Source organism: Magnolia sinica, chromosome 15 (assembly GCF_029962835.1).
Source record: "Magnolia sinica isolate HGM2019 chromosome 15, MsV1, whole genome shotgun sequence".
NCBI lineage: Eukaryota > Viridiplantae > Streptophyta > Magnoliopsida > Magnoliales > Magnoliaceae > Magnolia > Magnolia sinica.
The window spans coordinates 5797659-5819422 of NC_080587.1; the positions used below are offsets into that span (position 1 = coordinate 5797659).

The 21764-nt window shown below is 37.0% G+C and overlaps 1 protein-coding gene across 1 annotated transcript; it reads right to left on the reverse strand.

Moving 5' to 3' along the window:
- Positions 1–317: 317 nt before the first annotated feature.
- Positions 318–1556, reverse strand: LOC131227759 (mini zinc finger protein 1-like). The gene is made up of 2 exons (XM_058223563.1): positions 1049–1556; positions 318–580 (listed from the first exon to the last, which is right to left on the reverse strand). The coding sequence occupies exon 1, from the start codon at positions 1350–1352 to the stop codon at positions 1077–1079; it is 276 nt and encodes a 91-aa protein (XP_058079546.1). The 5' UTR covers positions 1353–1556; the 3' UTR covers positions 318–580; positions 1049–1076.
- Positions 1557–21764: the final 20208 nt, after the last annotated feature.

Sequence of the window (21764 nt, forward strand, 5' to 3'; positions counted from 1 at the left end):
CCATATCAGTTGAGTAGGCTCCAAATTGCAATTTTGGTACTTTCAAGTTGGATTTGAAAGAAAGGTCTAAGGAAGGTAACTACAATTTGATCATTTCCTCTCCTTTAATCAAATTATTGCAATCCAATTCAATACTGCATCCAAACACACCCTAAACAAAATCACATCTCAACCGAATCATTTAAAACTATATATATATATATATATTAGTTTCTTCTCATCCCATTAAAACCCAAATCTCATCCAAACCCAAAATATAGTAATTTGGCTAAAAAAGCCCAATAATCAACCATTCTACAAATTCTCACAACTCCCAATTCAAATATGATGTTTTTTCATCAGAAGAATTCATTCCAAACAGATAAATATCATGTACAAGTCATGTATCCCATGCAAGGAATCTCAACCACAACTTCCAAACCAAAGCCCACTCCCTACAAACAAACGCAACTCCTACCTTTTGAAAATTCCAAACGTAAGTAAGTAATATGTTACAGGATAAAAGACACATTCCAAACCTTTTTATCTCTTACTAAAAAGGGTATCAAACCTGAATTTTATTTCAATCATCTCCAAGATCCTACCAAAAAAAGTAGCTAAATCAGTGAGAGAGAGAGAGAGAGAGAGAGAGAGAGAGAGAGAGAGAGAGAGAGAGAGAGAGAGAGAGAATGAATCGAGTGCTATCAGTTTTAGATAGTCATCAAGCACTCTATCTCCATACTTGTGGCACACATGCATGGGTCCCGATAATTCACCTGCCGGGACCTCCGATGTGTGGGTATTATCCAAAATTGCGATGGCCAGATGATTTTTTATTAAATAGAAATGGCTGGATGAATTAAATTTTAACCAACGGTCCACACTCGATCCACAAAGAATCAATCAGACAACAGGTCGGCTCGTCCGGCCATGAATTTCGCCCTACAGCTTGTCCGCAGGATGCACTAATAGATGGAAGGTCCAGATCTCACACATTGTGCCACCTATATGGATAGATACACATCTAAATCCAAAACAAGATAGAGCAAGGAAAACAAAGAAGACCCACATGGATTTTTCGCCGCCGGCTGGACGGGTCATTTTCGCGTGGCTGAGTCCGACGAGTAATCGCACGGCCAGTCGTCGCTCTCCACCTCCCTCTTGTGGAAGTTCCTGTGACAGTTGCAGGCTGCACACTTGAGGGCAGCACTTGTACCTTCCTCACCAGAAGCCATGAATTCCCTACAACCATCAACAGCATATCCACCTATGTTTGCAGCATGGTTCTTCCTACACTCTCTGTACCTGACCCCTCTATCTTTCTTCACAAAAGAACCGTTGGAGACCTTCTTGGGTTCTGCTTGAGGCCTCATGCTGATTGAATTGCAATTGGTTTGGATTGTGTTTGTTGATTCTTCTTCAGTGATAGAGATGGAGAGTTTCTTGGGTTTTGTAGTGATGAAGATGGCATGGATGGGTGGTTGAAATAGAAGAAAAAACAGGATCAAATCAGGACTGTTTCTTCTACTCTAGTGGTTGATTTATATGAAAAGAAAAAACCCCAAAAGGAAAAGGTGTGTAGATTTGAATAAGTGGGTGTTCTTGGTAGGCTGGTAATAAAGCAAACAGTTGCTACTTCTCGCGATATTTTGGCCTTCTTGCATCTCATCTCATGATATTTTGATTTGGGGTTTTGGGATTAAGTCCCAATTTCTACTGGTTATGTGGTTAGCGCGCCCCGTTCATCCCCAGTGGCCCAGTACTCGTTTTCTCCAGATTGTCCGTTCATTTGAAGGTCATAGTCATCCATATGTGTTGGATCATTCACTTGATTTAATTCTCGAATGAGAGCAAATCACAGCAAGGACCCACTAGATGGACGGTCTAGATCCACCAGTTGACTTTCCATGGCTGTTGTGGGCCCACCAAAGCCAAAAAAAAATCTGATTAGAACTGCCATCAGTTCCATGGGTTTATTTACCTACTCGAGATTTTAACTTCTCCCAAAGTGAGAATCTCTCTATCTCTTCCCATTTTCCTTGCATGGGTTTCTTTGGAGGAGTAGAACCAACGTAGGAATGGAATTTGGCAACGGTGTCGAGTGGGGCCTGCCAAAAGATGTCGACCGCCTAATAAAAATGCTGTCTTGTCGGTCGGATCTTCCTTGTTTTCCGTAGACAAAAATCAGTGGAAAAAAATCACCATTCTTCCCACTAATTCCCTCGATAGAAGAGTCATTTGATACTCTGGTAAAGCATGGCCCTTGATATTCTGGCACTAGGAGCCCAATACTGATAGGGTCACAGTCTCAAAACTAAACTGGCTCAACAAGCCTAATCTCCAATTTGCCGATGCTAGTTTGTTCAAATCGCACCATTGGATATTTTTCATTTTTAACCATTCAGTAGATGTCCACTGATCTGATATTCAGACAACCTAATAAGCTTAATTTTTCATTTAGGCTAATAATTTATACAAATTTAATTTGAATTACTTGTATACCATGTAATGAAAATTTTAAGTAATTTTTAAGTGCTTGCATATCATCTGTCACACTCAAAAGTATCGGTGGTTTTGTCAACGCTGGAAAATATCTTTCTCTATAACTTAGGGTTGATTGAAAGTAAGTAAAGTTTTCGGATGAATTTGAAGTGCTGCTTTATTAGGCACCCAAAAATCTAAATAAAAAGATTGTCCATTGCATGTGACACATGTGACACTTATAACTTAACACATGTTACATATATGGTGTTTAAAAAATGTATGAGGCCTTCATGATGCATTGTAGCACCTGTGGTACATTAAGGGCAATTGAAGATTAAATATGCTGATTTATGGCACTGAGGTTGATGATAACACTTCTAGTGCATTTTAAGATGTGGCACATGTGTACTATAATTGACCACCCCAGCATGCAAGCAAGGATAAACAAGTCCACAAGCATGTATAAGAAGAAAGGAAAACTCCAAGATTAGATTATTTTGTATTTTTAAATTCTGCAAGTCTTAAAATATAACAAATGCATATAAATAGATGCATGCATAAGATCTGGAGCTAGATAAGCTTGATTAGGACTGAACTTTTGACGGGGCTGTGTGGCTCTTATAGAAAAAACCCTAACTCTATCATGATATTTTAGTACTTTTTCTCTTCATTTGCTTTTAATAAATCACCTTGCCCTAAGGGTCATTAATAAATAAATATGAATGATAACCTACCATAAGACATTTGCACTGTGTAAAGATAGACCCCACCATGAAGATTAGTAGATGGGACACCTGGGCCCACCGAACCCAACAATTATGGATGAAGCATTTATCTAAAATCATAATCATGAAGTTGTTGACTATTTAATCAAATATGAGGCCACACATGTTAATGAAGCTTCGTATTTAGTTCAATGTGTGCGGCTAAGATAGTGCGCGCATGCTAGAATCATACTCGACTTGAGTTTGATTGAATGCTTTGCAACCCTAGGCGCTGAGATAAATTGATTAAGACTAGATCTGTGGGATTGCCAACCTTCCTAGCCACCTATTGTTGCATATGATGAGGTGTTCTAGAAGGGATGGGGTTTATCCTTCTGTGGGAACCTTTTGCCTTGAGTTAATGACTTTTCTTTCAACAGTGATTGCGAGCCTTTTATTTCTCATTAAAACAATGATGGATAAAAATAATTAAAACTAAAAATGCTAATGATGCTAATTTTGATTAATTTGTATTTGAAACTTAGTAGAATTAGTAAATGAATAAAATAAGTAGATAAATAAATAAAAGCTAAATGCTAAGTATTGCTTGTATGGATAAACAATTGAAGCGGATGGTCAACATGATGTGATTGGGGTGTGATCATCCAAATAAGGACTCTGTTGATCGATGATTCAATGACACTAGGTTGTGGATATTTATGCTACTCCTAAGCGTACTGCAGTGATAGCGGTGTACATCAATAATCTAAGCGAACCTAAACTCCAAAAGTTTTATAATGTGATTAGACAGAAGAGGAGGAACTAGACTAAGATAAGTAGAGTTGAGTTGTGTAGATTGATCGTGTTTGGCATGGGGGGCTCGAGCTTTTCATCATGCGCTCCTTATATATTTCAATTGTTTTGGTACAAAATTGTTTTCATATCCAACATGATTGCAGAGACTATGGACATTATGGGATCAGTCTTGCGGGATTCAAATTTCTCATGGCATTCTTCGATTTCCTTTCGTTTTAAGAAGATTTTGCCTCTCGAACATTCGCAATAGCGGTGAAAGCGCCAATCCTGTCTCGGAAGATCTCTCATTTGATAAAATCATGGGATACAAAATTTCTATTTCAGTGGGTCTTTATAAACTTGTCGAGTACACTACTTCAATCACCTATGACACCCATGTTAGAGCTACATGTTACTCATCTCAATGTCTAATTTACAAACGTGTGTACAACTATGAATTGTTCTACTTTTGGCAATCAACATGCTATCAAATGATGTGGGGTAAAAGATATAATCAATTTGCGAATAACATTTTGTCAATCATTTAGTATATAGTGCCAACACGTAGCGTCATTTTATTGATTCACATGAATTCGCCATGATGGGTGTAAAAACAAGCAACCTTAACCATCCAATTAATGGTTATCGAATGAATGGTTAAAATAACCACAATGAGTGCTCAAATTCAAGGCAAAACAAAAGAAGCTAAGCAATTTAGATGGCCTATCGGGGCTGTGGCGGATTTTTTATGAAATCACATTTGCTAGAGCATCCTAACCATTACATCCATGGTTTGAGAAACCAATGGTTATAAAAGGCCAAATTATGGAAGGATTGGATCATCCGATCAGTGATGACTTTCGAGGAGTAATCTATATGTTGAACCCAACGAACAATCTGGATCAATCGTATGGGGTGTCCAACTTCTCCATTGCAAGTAGGAGCACTGAACTTATCGAGATATGAGAGCACTGGATCATTTAGAGGGAATACTTTTATATTATTTTGTTAAAGCAAAAGCAAGATTCCTGTTTAAATGGCTTTTTTATAGGTAATCTAGGGCCAAACTAAAATGTTTGTGGCACGTCAGTGGACCAGATTATTGTTGATAAGAAAAACATGTCTATGGTGATCTATACATTATGAACGGAATGGATTTATCACACGGCTGCCAAGGTAGCACGTGTACAGCGAATTCCTTCTTAAATTTATCCTCGCGCAAATCGCCTTTTATTTTTAATCTAAGAGAAGTGAAACCAATTTGCGCGCGTAGATATTTAATAGATGAATACGCACATACATGGTAAAATATAATGTGTATGTAATATCTGGTACATTTATCATGTCTTAATATATTTTAAAATTCACAAAATTAAATTTTTACTCTGATCAAAGCATGTAGTTTGATAAGGTACCGTTGATGCTCTCGTGACCATCCATTTTACTCACACAAATTTGACCCACTTGATTAGAATATTGTCCTCATTTAAGGCCTAGAACATTTAAAATGACTTCGCCAATTATAATGAATTTCCAGGATCTTACACACACATACAAAATTAGCACGTGTTCCGCGATTCAACTCTTCAATATGTACACGCGCGATTATCAGTGGCATTGCTATGTTTTTTCCTTGTATGATTGAACCCCTACAGTGCTTTTCACGAGGATACTGTAACGGTCTAACCTCACTCGGAGGCTAAAGTACACATCATTGATGACACCATGGTGGCGCTGCCGGTACAATCTCAGCCGTCCAATGAGAATTTTATTCAGCCCATCTCAACAGTTATCTATCGAATGATCCAACGGCTAAAATAGCATCTTCTGTTCTGCAATCAAACCACCCGAAAATTTGGATTATGCGATGCCACACCTGTTTTAAATTATGACAAGTGGGGTCAATGTTCTGATAATCCAATCCATTGATCAGTTGATCTCTCACTGTGAACTGAAATAGTCTATTACACCGTGGAAAACAACAGACCAATGGTCTAGATTAGCCAACCGTGGGTCCCAATTCTCAAAATTGAAAACGCGTGTGTAATATAAAGAGATGCGGATCATTGTATCTTATAATTTCTAGCTTGGACGTGCTCTCCAATGTTCGCCCAATAAACTCTCCGCGTGTGGCCTACCTTATCGGTGGAACAAAACTCTGATACTCGGGCAGAGTATGAAGGTTGATATGCGGCTCCTGAGAGAACTGCACAAGTGGCATCTAGGTACTCAAAATAAATCGTTCAGATCCCAACATTCAACCTGGATGGATTGTAAACCGAAAATCACACTGATGGACGGTCGAGATGAAAAATAGTCGATCGACCGTCTAAAATCAAAAAACAAAATTCCTTTAATTAGGGGTTAGGAGAGTTCGATCAATCATAACTTGGGATAATGATAATACAGTGGGTCCCACTATTTAGACAGTATAATTTGATTTAACATCAACACGTGTAAAATGTCTTAGTGCCTGCCTATCAACCAACATACTATTCCAGAGTACCAAATAACTCTCTCACATGGTGGGGTCGATATGGACACGGGGATGCACCAAATATCTCCCCATCATATGATCCTAACCATCCGTTTGCACCATCCGTTCCAACTGTCGTTTTCCATTTGATGGCCAGGATCATCTGACATGGGATATTAGAGTATTGGCCCCACATGTACCACTCCTGAGGGATGAAAAGAAAAATATGGTTACCATCTACAGTAGACGTAGGTGAATTATCAGGGCATCAGAACCGTCTACTTGATATGTAAACATGTGAAGGGCATAGATCTGAAAAATCACAGTGATGGGACAATCTTAGCCGTCAGATTAGAAATATGAAAATGGTTGGTTAGGGGGAAGTTGGTACTGTACCACAGGTTACAGTGTTGTTTCCTGTAGTTGATTAGTTCTCTCGTTAGACATGTGGGGATAGACTCTTTACGTTAAGCTTGCAATTGGCACCCTTCAAAAAATGGTGGTGAATCTTCAAACGTACACGTGGCATCTCTATTAGGCAATCTAGACGGTCCAAATTGCTGGCAGTAAAGGATAATAATTGTTACTGTTCATCTCAAGAAGATGCTCATCACCGTTCATCTTAAAACAAACAAATATTAACCATCTGATTTTCACCTTCCAATTTGGACCATGCAATATTTTAATTTTAACCTTCCATTCGATGCCAATAATTGGATGATCACGATTGATTGGTCAGTTTGATTTTGAGATATGGTCCATCCATCATGAAGCCCATAGATTGGATGGTTGATCCATAGCCAGTTGAGAGGGATGAGTCACTACCATTTTTGAAATGGTGCAAAAACTAACATAGAAATCCAGTGTCTTTGAGTGTGTCTGTGTTGAACAACGATATCTTTTTATGTTTTCGTACATATGAAGGATTGGATATTCTAATGATGCACAAGAGTAGAAATGATTTTTTATTAGGATTTTTCATATAATCATTTATCCCATCTTAAAAATTATTTATTTCATGGTCTGCATTGAGAATTATTACAGTAGTGTAATTGAAAAGTACAATGATTTTAATTCTTTTATTGAACTCATGGAAACACCTGTGTATGACCATGGATTGTCCTGATTGGTTTATTAAATGTAAAATTGTAATGATGACAGTTGTCCATTACTTTAAAATTAATTCATTCAATTCAAACGGAATGTACTGTTTAGAATTTAAGATTTCACATTAATGCAATTAAAAAGTACAATAATTACAAATGCATTTATTAAAAAGTTTTTTATCGCTGTCCTGAATATGATCATGGACTACCGTATTTGGTTTATTCAATGTAAAATTATAATGATGATACTTTTTTATTCCTTTAATGTTAAGTCACCGGATTCAAATATCGATATACTTGTTTAAATTTAAACTTTTTTGCATTAATGTGATTGAAAAATACTAATTACAAATTTATTTATATATCTAGCTCTTAAAAACATCTGCTTTATATTATTGATTGTTAAGTTAAATTTTGTGGCAGTAAATTTATAATAATGACACTTTTCCATTACATTATTATAATAACCTGCAATCCAAGCATCCCTTAAAATATTTCTAAATAAATGCTTACTTTTTAAGTACATGGTTGAAATTGAAGAGCCACTTTCATTGTTTAAATCTTGTCCACTGCTAATATATATTAATCATGCCATAGCTTTATTAAGCTCGCATGTGTGTTTATTTACAATTCACATCGAGCCAATCATGAGATCCAATCCGTCCATTAGAAGGGAACCACTTTGTAGATTCCCAACCTGAAGAATCAGGTCCATGTATTAGGCAAGTATGACTTTATTTAAAATAATAAACCAAGGCCATGAACCTTCAAGGATATGGAATGCATATTAGATATTTGTAATGGGTGTGTTTGGTTGCACCAAAATCATGAAATTTCAAGAATAATGAGTCAAATCTAATAATGAAATTTCTGGTGCAACCAGAATCTAAGCCACACACCGTGTAAGAGAGCCATTTCCACACCACCCATGTACCAAATTTACATGTGTGGTTGAGATGCATGCCATCCATTAGGTACGACCTAAAATAATAATAATTAAAAAAAATTTAAAACTGGGCTGGTCTACACATCAAATAGGCCCTAACGCTGGAAATGAAAATAATGGTTTAGAAAAAGCTTAGCTAGATGTGTGTGCGTGTGTTTTTTTTTTTTAATAAACTATCACTCAACTGATCAATGGATGGATGTAGACTAGATTTTCGTAAAAAGGCCTTCTAAATGGCTGGGACCCATCTGATGGACGGCTTGGATCTTGTACACATGTCACCATTTTGGTACATGGGGGTGGAATGTACATGGGCTCCCTAATGCACTAGTGCAGGCTTAAAAAAGCTTCACAAAGTAAAACCACCTTTATATTTCTGGTAAGAAAATGCTAATTTAAATTATTAGTTAGTTATGAGAAAGGGACCTGATGTGACATAGCTGTCTCTATCATGATATGATAGGCCACCCTTTCACCGTCCACGTGGAACACTAGTGCAGAACAGACCGCACATCCATCGATTCCCACCATGGATGCTATATATAGTGGCTTATCTCCATATCAGATGTTCCTATATTGTCCTATTAATGTGGCTTTTGTCATCTGGGCCATCAAAAGCAGGGCCCACTGGAATGTGATTGCATTTAGACATTGAAACCCATATGACTCGACATGGCTTTGTTTCTGGTCATCGAGAACAGGACAATCTAGCTGAGTTGACTTGGGAGTGAATTCTATCAAGAAGTTTGGTCAGGTCATGACCGTGGGGCCCACTTTGATTTATCTGTTGTATATCTACGCCGTCCATAAGTTTTCTCAGATCATTATAGGGGTTACCCAAAAAATTTGAAGGCGATCCAAATCTCATGTGGACCACACCACATTAAAAAGTGATGATTGAACATTCACCATTAAAACATTCTTAGGGTCTACTGTAATGTTCATTTGCCATCCAACCTTTTGATAAGGTCACACAGACCTGGATGAAGGGAAAAGACAAATATCATTTTGATCCAAAACATTTGTGGCCCACAAGAAGTTTTTAATAGAAAATCACCACCGCTTCCTTTGGTGTGGTCCAATTGACATTTGTATCTGCTTCATTTTTTGGATCATGCACTCAAATGATCTGAAAAAACGGATGGACGGCGTGGATGTGGGCCCCACAGTCACAGTAGACTGCTCTCGGTGTTACCCCCACTTGAACGAATCCGCTTCCGAGTCGACTCAGGCTCGGACCACATGTGAAACCATGGTGCTTGTCCTTCCACGTAGACGGTGGAAGGGTCCCTATCATAGATGATATGATAAGAAACGCCACATGATTTCATTTGACTATGTCCAAATCCAATGTTGATATGGAATGAAAAGAAAAAGAAGTACAGTAAAATAGAATGATTTGACATTAACACATTAACTTGAATGATAATGACTTCCATAACAAAAGGGTTTGGACAAAAGTGTTGTCACTCCACTGCCATTGGATTTGGGGAGATCCAAAATTTCAAAAGGGTTTTGAATAGATCATCATTTTTCTAGGACTTCTAACCGTCTCGATTTCATAAATCCAACGGTGGTGGAATCATGAATATGGTTAATTAGTCAATGTCTTGGCATGTGACATTGAGCACATGCTTAGTGGCCAATGTGTCTATTTGAATTAGTCAATAAATATTAATTAACTTCCCATGTGCCCATTTACAGGTTTGTTTCTCCCAATTTGATGTGATTAATCCTAACACGAGATGGGTATAAATTAAAATGGTTCATTTGAGCTAGTCAATAAATATTAATTAACTTCCCATGTGCCCATTTACAGGTTTGTTTCTCCCAATTTGATGTGATTAATCCTAACACAAGATGGGTATAAATTAAAATGGTTCATTTGAGCTGGATTTTATTAAGAAAAATTAACTTGAAAAACTTATTTATCTATGCTTGTTGAAAAACCCAATAAATCCTGTGATCACCAGTTGACATTCGGGGTGCTCGGGCAACAATAAACACTTATAATTTAATTCAAGAAAAAACTTTAATACTCGAGAAATGTATGACCTATGCTTAGACGTCGACATTTTTATTTAAGAATTGCATAGGTGGGATGCAAATAATTCAAATCAAACCATTCATTCGATTAGCAAACTTTTTGATATGGTTAAATTGAAAATATCCAAACGCTTTATTCCAACCAACAAGTGTTTATGACTCAGAGGTTTTTTTTTTTTTCAAAATACATTTTTTTACACCCACCCACTCACCCACGTATTGGCACTCGAACTCATGACTTAGTGTTGAAATCCAAAACATTTATTTCTAACCCATGCATCGAGACCCTATAAATTAGAAGTTAGGATTCCTCAATAGGTCCAATTTTTGGACCCGACTTAGTGACATTGGGTTCCATAATTTAGTCTTTATTTGAGTTAATGCATGCGACATGTACATTTTTTAAGGTTAGGATTGTCCAATAATTAAATCCAATTTTTGAACCTTAGTGACATTGGGTTCCATAATTTAATCTTCAATTTAAGTTAATGCATGTCATGCATATAATTTATAAGTACTTGCATATCAACAGTCGCATTCTCACACCATTTAAAATAATACAACACTTCATTTAAAACTTAATTCGGTATTAGAGGTTATGTTTACAATTCTCTAGAGCTATTTGGATTCAGCCAAAGTTGTGTCGTCATAAATTGCGCAATATAAACAGCTTGTATGATTTTTCAAATCCATGCATACACTAGAACTTAGGAAAAAAAGGAAAGTATATCATAAAATTTAAACAACTAAACATGATAGCATTTCTTTATTAAAAAAGTAAGAGTGAAAATAACTTATCTCTTACGCCTTGCATGTGTGATTGTCGAAGTTCAAGTGCCTCACATAACTATCAATGTGCATGCACATGTGCTACAAGTGTTACACGTGCCAAGGTGCATATTAAGGTCCACACTTTTGCTATAAATCATCTTTACTCCTCTTTTCAAAGTGTTTAAGAAGGAATGAAATAGCTAATTCAAGGTAGCATGACCTGAATGGCCTATCCAATATGCAACTTTTGCTTGCATCAAATAACCTTTGTGTAGAGGTCCATGATTTAGTAATGCACAGTAGAGGCATTTCATTCAGCTAAGTTAAGTTGATATATAGTTCATAAATACGTGGTGTCAATAGTATCTTGTGAAATAACATAATATTAGAGTCATGATTTGGCCTTGATCTCAACTATCTGTCCTTCTTCTTTCCCATCACTATTAAAATAAATCTATGTACCGTCTCCAAACTAAAGTCGATCCAACCATCTCCAACCCCATCTTGGACCACCATCTCCATTAGATTTGTCACCCCCCACCACAATTAGCTCTATCATTCGAAACTATTAAACTATCATTAGGACCATGATCACTTGAACCCATCACTATACGCTACATCAATCCCATATATGCACCCTTATAGTTCAATGCTTAACGCATTTCTTCTTGCATGAATAAAACCCAACTTAACTTACATTCGACAACAACCATGTTTGTCACAACTATCATTACCTACTTTATCATTGGTCTTTGTTCAAATCGCTACAACATTGCTCGAGGTTCATTGTCTGCCAGATTAGGTGAGCTTGAACCCACGCAATCTAACACCAACTTACGGTAGCGAATTGGTCTAAGTCATCCATCTTTTTCAATCTAAATTTGTCACACGACTTAATAAAAAAACCCATGTCACGAACCGAAATTTGAAACCTGAGTTGGCCAGGCCCAAATTCAAATCCCTGAATCATGAGGTTATAATATGACAAATTTCAATTTCCATTACATAATTTCCATTCAATTCCACATGTAATTAGAGACTAACTAAAAATATAAAAAATGGTAATTCATTCTCATTAATTAAATTGTCTACTATTTCAATCATCCAACTTTAAGTAAACTTTATTACATTGAAAACTCAATTTCCACTAGCCCAATAACAAATACATTGAAATTCATTTAATAACAACAGTAAAAAAAAATCTTTTTGTTGTCCTGCTGGCTCCTTATACTCAAACCCTACAAAATAATCTATTTGGTTGTGAGCTCGACGGTAGCTCACAGGGTTACTTCCATTCTAAGTCAAAATTTATACGTTAGTACCATAACACATTTCAATATATTGAACAGAGATCAATATCAAAATAACTTAATAATTTACAGCTTAAATTTAATTTAAGACATATACTACAAAATGAATAAATCCAAAAATAACTAAAATAATTGTCTTTACATAACTTGAAAGTAATTACACATAACAATCTTTTAGGAAATGACCTTTGGCAAAACACCATGTAATATCTTTTAGGGAATGACCTTGGGAAGAGCACCATGTGATATCTTTTAGGAGTGAATTCAGCGCACCCGTGTGTATATTTTTTAGGGAATTACCCAAGACAGAGCACCTATATAACATAACTTGCCAATATGAAATGAAAATCTCATAACAACTCATTACTGAATAAGTATGGTATACTATTATGTCGAAATCAACATCAACAATTTAAAAGAAAAATAATACTATTTAACAATTTAAATAAATGTATCTATACTAGTTGGCATGGATAAAATATATATATATACTAACGCAATTGGAATTAACGTTTAATTCACATCATGCTAGGATATGGAAACACATGCCAAACATATAAGATATATACAACCATAATGATGAAATAAAAAGAAACAATGCTATATATATACATGATATTAATTTAGAGATCAAGATTAAGGAGAGATCACCTACCTTTGTGTGACTTGCGTCCAGAGATAGCTATTACATAATGCAATGGGTGACGGTCTTTCCGATGAAGATGATACCTTCTCTAATGGCGACTTGTTGAGTGATGGTCTTATGGTGATTTCACGTCTTCAGGATGGTGGAGTTTGACATAAGGAAGTCTTAGAGAGATGAGAGATTGAAATTTTAATGGAAATTCACCCACGGTTTCAGAGGTTCATGGCTTCATAGTTGAGGTGGTGTGCGTGTACAACACACGTCGCTAATTATTAACATTATATTTTTTCTACCAGATTGACGGTTTGGATAAGAAACAATGGCTAGGATGGAGCATCAAGTTGATGTTAGTTTTCGAAAGAAAAGAGGAAGGAAATAATGCAGAAAAGTCGCACTGGCGTTACGGACACAAAGGTCTCCTATATAGGTTAGATGCGGGGTTCTAGTGGGGTCCACCATGATCTAAGATGAAAATCCAAGCCGTTCATCATTTTTCTCAGGTCAGTTTAATTATGGGGCTAAAAATGGGATAGATCAAGTGGTCAAGTTGGTCGTGCTGATGGAGTCTGATTAAGAACTTTTAGCCACTAAGGTTTTGCAAATATGCGAATCCAGTGATCGATTTAGATTGGCAGTGGGGTCCATTATAAAGAAGGGTTTAAGTTGATTGGTTCGGGATAGTACACATCTATTTTACAAAGAAGAGATAAAGGAGAAAAAATCATGAGGGTTTGTTGCATGTGAAATGATGTGTTGACGCATGTCACTTATATATATATTATAAAACATGGTGGGACCCACAACAATGAGGTGGCACATCCATATTATCCATCAATTTTGCCTAGTCATACTAGGGCATGAGCCAAAAAAAGAGTTTGAACCAAAACTCAGGTGGACCACACCATAAGAAAGAGTGAGATTTGGAATACCTACCATTTTAAAAAAAATAAAAATGAGATGTTACAACCCAAGCCCAAACATTTTGCTTATGAGGGATCCATATATGTTTTAGACTCATCTATTCTAACGAGATTCTTACAACTATCGAATTCTTCAACCATCCATTTTCCTAGACACCATCACCCACTCGAACCCATCTTCCTCAAGCGGGACCATCTCTTCTACCATTACATCTATTTTAGAGTGTTCCTGAGATAACAATTGATCTTTCCTTTTCTATTAATCATTTCTCTCTTATTTGGCTAATGTTATCAATTGTGGGTGTAGTTTACTCTGTTGTGCATTATTATATGTATGCCTTCATATGCCATTGTGAGTAGTACCTCTTCAATTGTCGTAATTATAAATCACTCGCCTATTGCGCGGTGTTGCACATGTATATTAGGCAGGATTTTGTATGTGAATGGTTGTTCGATGGTTCATTGGTTGTTGAGTTTCGATGGCGAAGATCTTATCCCCAAATAAATTGTGTTTGAGGGGGAGTGGGTTTTCATCATGCATGTTCCAAGATTGGTAAGATTAATATTCATGCTCTAGCTTGAGAGAGAATATGTTAAAGTATAGGATATGTATGTACATACATATTATAGATAGGTATCGGTCCTTAGGCTAGATTTGATTTTCTTAGCCCCCTATGCAAGAATATAACACCGAGGCATATTTACTGCTCTCAGGATTTGAATACAGGACCTTCTGCTCTAATACTATGTCAAATCACTACTTATTTAAAAGCTCGGCTAATAGAGGATGTCATATCAATGTATATCAAGAGACTTTAACATTAAGCGGCCCCTTCGTAATCTAATTGGGCTCTTGTTCTTGGATCACGGAATGTACCACGGAGAGATCACTGAAGATATACCTTCTAATTCCTTGACCTTGGTGACCAGTTTCTCTTGTTAAAGCCACTTCAACACAGCCTCACCATTGACCAATTGAGCTAGTTATTTCATGTCATGACATTTTATTGGAACCGAAATTGAGTCATAGTTTCAAAACTAGACAAGTCAACTTAGTTTTATATATATATATATATATATATATATATATATATATATATATATATAGAGAGAGAGAGAGAGAGAGAGAGAGAGAGAGAGAGAGAGAGAGAGGAATGCTCACTTACGCATCAATTCTCACGAGAATTTGTGAAAACATTTTGAAAACTCATCTCCTGTGATATGAGCCAGAAATTGAAATCGTCTACGTGATGCAACACCCCATGAAATCCTCAAGGGTCAACTTTTACCATGATTTAAAACTTTGGTGGGCCATGGCAAAAGAGAGGCAAATCAAGGGAGAAAACTATTCCATTTTGCCATGGCCCACCAAAGTTTTGGATCAGGGTAAAAGTTGGGCAGTAGGGGTTTCATGGGGTGCTGCATCACATGGACGACTCATATTTTAGGATCATATCATGGGAAATGTGTTCTCAAAAAGTTCTCACGAGTTCCCATTAGAAATACTGCACAGGTGACATCTCTCTCTCTCTCTCTCTCTCTCTCTCTCTCTCTCTCTCTCTCTCTCTATATATATATATATATATATATATATATGAATTCTCTAGATTTTATTTTCTTCTTGCTTATATTTCTATTTAATTTTTTATACACATGCTAAGGGTTTTACCATATAAAAATCATACTCATCAAATGATCCTAACCATCTAACCCATTGCATATGAAGAAGGTTAAATTATTTATAGAAAAACAAGAATAATTAACTATTCCAACCATCTAATTTTTGGGATCATTTTAACCATCTCATTCATGACTTGAACATCGGAACTGAAAGTTGTGAAATAAAGGCCAACTAATGGATTTATTAAAAACAACCAATCAATGCAATTTTAACTTACATAACCTTTGGAATGCATGTTGAAGCTAATAGAGGTTCATGATCAATTAATTACATGGCCAAGTATCTAAAAACAACTTAAACTATCTTAAAAGCCTGATCAGATTTCCAATTAGGGGGTGTTTGATTTTTCATTTCCTATATAGATACCTTGTAAATAGTACGTTATTGCTTCTTACTCTACTTGAAAGTGATGAGTATTTCCGCTTGAAAAAGTGATACGAAAAAGACTAACTTAAATTTGTGGCGCTCACCATGATGTATGTGACATATCCACACCGTCCATCCATTTTTCCAAAACATCTTAGGGCATGAGCAAAAAAATTAGATACATTGAAAGCTCAAGTGGCCTACACCATAAGAAACAATGGTTGTAAAATGTCGGCCATTGAAAATCTTTTTCTTTTTATGATCCATAAGGTTGTTTATTTGTTATCTAACATGTTTATAAGGTCACAAGAGCAAGGAGAAAACACAAATATCAACTTGATCCAAAAATTTAAGGACCTCCAAGAAGTTTTTAATAATATGCATTCGATTCTCATTGATTCCTGTTGTGCGGACCATTTGAGCTTTGGATATACCTCAATTTTGGGTTTATGCCCTAAAATTAGTGACAACGTGGATACACTACAAGCATCATAGTGGGTCCCGCATGAAACTCTCATCCCTGCTTGATTCTAGTATTAAAAAAACAAGAAGTCAATGTTGCATTGAAAATGGTGCAAGAAGTAAATTGGTAATTAATTATTACTTAGTTATAGGAATTCCCCATGGTGGAATAGAAAACAAACAATCTCTTATTTTTAATTATTCTTGTAATGGAAAGAAAAGTGCAATGATTAAAAATTAGTTCATGGGGTTTGATCGACTATTCTCATGTTTGCTTTGTCGTCGGCCATAAAATCACAATAATATTTTTTTTTTTCATTATTTTAGGGTCAAACTATCACATTGAACACAACGATGCAACATATTAATACCACGAGGTGTAATGATTACAAATTTCTTTAACCATCTCCCAAGGATGACTTATGCATTTTAGGGATGATTTTGTGTCTGGTATGTTTGTAGAATTTGAAATGATATTATTTTCTGTTTGATCAGTGTTTCTTTTCTATTTTTTTATTGAATCAAATATTTATTAACTATAATGGTAAATGCCAATAGGTATTAATGTATGATGTTGGCATCTACACATTTTTTGGTAGATCTTTACTTATAAAGAAGTCGGATCTACTACACAGCTATGTATGATAAGCTAAAAATACGCAAAGGTTACTTTTATCTTTTCACAAATGAATCACAAAGAGGAGAAATAAGTAAGTCTCCTTGCAGCATGCTTTCTTTGGAGTTTCAATCAGGTTCTAAATCAACTCTGCTACCCTTGGACAATACTTTTATTACAACTTTAACCTTGAAATTGGTGGAGCCTTTAGAAAGTTGAAATGGGCCCACCTGCATTAATTTTATTGATCGATACCGTCCATCAACTTTTCCATCTCCTTTCATATCATTGGACCGAAAAAGATGCAGATATGAGTAGTATGCGGGCCGTAGAAAGTCTCGGTAATGGGTAAACTATAGACCATTAAATGAAATCTAGATGGTGTGGACCACTCGATTATTTGATTTGTTTCATTTTTTTATGCTTGGAACATAATAATTTGTACATTCAAATGAACTACGTCGATCATCAATAAAAGAAATGGTGGGCCTACAGTGCAGGCCCACCTTGGCATTTGGGTAATCCCCATTGAGATGAAATAGTTTGGTGAGACCGCAGTCTTACCCAAGATAGTGCAACACTTTCCATATGGCCCACCTTGCTCTATGTATTCTATATCCATGACGTTCATTGAACATTTTTTCAAAAAATTTTAAGATATAATCCCAAAAATGAAGTGGATCTAATTATTAGATGGACCATAATATAGGAAATAGTAGTTCTTGAACATATTATACCATTAAAAACTTCTTATACGCGCACATGTGTCTTTATTGCTAATGTCCCATCCAATCTGTTGATAAGGTCACATAACCGTATTTGATATGATCACATAAGCATAGATGAAGAGAAAAAGAAAATACGAACTTCATTCAAAACTTTGGAAGCACATTAATGGTAAATCACCACAATTTCCTATGGCATGGCCTGCCTCATAATTGGATCTCTTGATTTTTTTGGATAATGCCCTAAAATGAGTTAGAAAAATGCATGGACCGCATTGATACATGATGAATACATCAAGGTGTGCCCCATGTTAAGAAGTTCACCATCATTGTTGAGTCTATGCATGGTTGCACTGTCTTTGGTGAGTCCATGGAGTTGTCTAAGTAACTCAATGTACTGAGTAAACTATGTAGGGCCCACCTTTATTTATGTATTTCATCTACTCCATACATCCATTTTAGAATATAATTTTAATGCGTAGCTAAAAAAAGAAGCATATCCGAAGCTCTAGTGAACCGCACCATGTGAACCGCACCATAAGAAAGAGTTCAATGAAGGTCTAATGTAAAATCATTATTCTAATTGTTTCCTTTGGTGTGTTCCTCTTGAGCCTTCAATATGCTTCAATTTTGGGCAACAACAATAAAAGAAGTTGAAATTTTTGATGGATGGCATGGATAAACCGCATGCATTCATTGTAGATCAGTGGAGGACTTCGACGTATGTACAAAGGACTTACATTGCAGCTCGATGTACATTAGTGTGGGGTTCTATTGTTTGGGAAGTGCCCATACCCTGATGCATCATCTTCTCAAGTGAATATGCACCCACTAGTAGTTTGGTGAAAACATTTGATGTGCGTTCGAAGGGGTTGCAGTGCAAGTTGGAGTGGATCAGTGCTATTTTAGGGGTTCAGTGTGCATCGTTGTGGGTTTCCATTGTTTTCAGCATATCCATACCCTGATTCGGCGTCTTCTCAAGTGAATACGCACCCACTCATAATTCGATGAAAGAATTGGATAAGTGTTCAAAGGGGCTATAATGCAAGTCGGAGTGGATTGTTGCCATTTTAGAGGTTCAATGAGGGTTTTAAGTGTTTCCAAAATGTTGATACTCTGATGCAACGTCTTCTCAAGCAGATACGCACCCACTTGTAGTTCGGTGAAAGCATTGGACCTGTGTTAGAAGGGACAGCAGTGCAAGTCAGAGTGGATCAGTACTATTTTAGGGGTTCAATATGGGTCAGTGTTCATCGGTGTGTGGATTTTGAGTGTTTCCAGAGTCTTTGTACCCTGATATGGCGTCTTATCAAGTGGATACGCAACAACTCATAGTTTGGCGAAAGCATTCGACGTGCATTCGAATGAACTGCAGTGTAAGTTGGAGTGAATTGTCATTATTTTAAGGGTTTTGTGTGCGTTGGTGTGGGGTTCTAGTGTATTCAGAGTCTCTGCACCTTAATGTAATATCTTCTTAATTAGATATGCACACATTTCTAGTTGGAAGAAAGGGTCCGATGTGTTTTTGAATTGGCTGTAATGGAAGTCAGAGTAGATTAGTGTTATCGAATTAGGTTGGTCGGTGTCATCGGTGTGGGCTTTGAGTATTTCCAGATTGTTTGTACCCTAATGCAATGTCTACTCAAGTGGATATACACTCACCCATATTTCAATAAAAGCATTCGATGTGCACTCAAAGGGGCTGCAGTGCAAGTCAGAGTGGATCAGTGTTATTTTAGGGGTTTTGTGTGGGTCGGTATGCATTGGTGTGGGCTATGAGTGTTTCCAGAGTGTTTGTACCCTAATGCAATATCTTCTCAAGTTGATACACACCCACTCATAGTTTAGTGAAAGCGTTCGACGTGTACGAGAAGGGACTCTAGCTCAAGTCGGAGTGGATTGGTGTTATTTTAGGGGTTCGATGTGAGTCGATTTGGTCTTTGAGTGTTTTCAGAGTGTCCTTACCCTAAAGCAGTGTCTTCTCAAGTGGATATGCATCCATTCATAGTTCGGTGAAAGAGTTCGATGTACACTCGAATAGGGGCAAGTCGGAGTAAATTGGTGTTATTTTAAACGTTTAGTGTGAGCTTTGAGTATTTTCGAAGTATCCATATCTTGATGCAGTGTCTTCTTAACGGGATACACACCCACTCGTAGTTCAATAAGGCGTTCGATGTGCACTAGAAAGGGTTATAGTAAATTAGTGTTATTTTATGGGTTTAGTGTAGGTCGGTGTGCATGAATGTGAGCTTTGACTATTTTTGGAGTATTCGTATCCTAACGCAGCGTCTTCTTAAGTGGATACACACCCACTTGTAGTTCGCTGAAAGTGTTCGACGTGCGCTCAAATGGGTTGCAATACAAGTCGGTGTAAATCAATGTTATTTTAGAGGTTCGATGTGCGTCAGTGTGGACATCGAGTGTCTCAAGAGTGTCCATACCCTAATGCATCGTCTTCTCAAGTAGATACACACTCACTCGTATTTCAATGAAAGCATTCGACATGCGTTCGAAGGGGTTACCATGCAAGTCAGAGTGGATCAATGCTATTTTAGCAGTTCAGTGTAGGTCGGTATGCATCAATATGGGCTTCGCGTGTTTCCGAAGTGTCCAAACCCTAATGTGGTGTCTTCTCAAGTGGATACGCACCCAGTCATAATTCGGTGAAAGCATTCAATGTGCGCTCGAAAGGACTGTAGTGTAAGTTGGAGTAGATTAGTACTATTTTAGGGGTTCAGTGTGGGTCGGTGTACACCGGTGTAGCCTTCGATTATTTCTGGAGTGTCTGTACCTTGATGTAGCATATTCTCAAGTGAATATGCTCCCACTCATAGTTCTGTCAAAGCGTTTGATGTGCACTCAAATGGATTGCAGTACAAGTCGAAGTGAATCAGTGCCATTTTAAGGGTTTGATGTGGGTCGGTGTATGTTAGCATGAGATTCAAGTGTTTTTAGAGTGTCCGTGCCCTAATATAACATCTTATAAATTGAACACGGTAAAACCATTCGATGGCATTTAAACATAAAGCTGGAGCCCAAAAAGGCCCCAAGAGTAGGCATTTCTTTTCCCAAATTTCCCTCTCCCGTGGTTTTGGATCCACTTCATTTTTTTGATTTTTATTATATTTTCTCTGATACGTTCTCTCAAAACGGATGAACGGGGTGGATTTCTCGCAAACAATATAGTGGGCCCCACCTAGCATCCTAGTCTAGAACTTCCTGTGACCTTTGCATACGGCAATCGGCATAACTTCCAAAGCCGATTAGGTAAGACCCCTGAATGTGGGGCTCACAGTGATGTATTTGCTTTAAATCCACACCGTCCAACCATTTCAAAGCTCATTCTAGGGAATGATCCCAAAAATAAAGGATGTCCAAATCTTAGGTTGACCACACCACAGGAAACGGTAGTGATTGAATCCCCACCATTAAAAACTTAAAAGACTCCACCAGAATGCTTATTTGCCGCCCAACCTCTTGGTAAGGTAACAAAGACATGTAAAAAGAGACCACACAAATACCATTTAGATGTAAGCTTTCGTGGCCTAAAAGAAGTTTTTAATGACCAATTACTAAAGCTTTCGAGTCCTTACTCTTGCCCGGGTGGTACCTCTCAGGAGTTTCAACTCACGGTCAAGGGTTCGAGTACCCATAGGTGGTGAAATTCCACCAGCGTGAGTGTGTGTGTGCGCGTGTGTTAAAAAAAATTATTTATTTAAGGTGGGCATGTT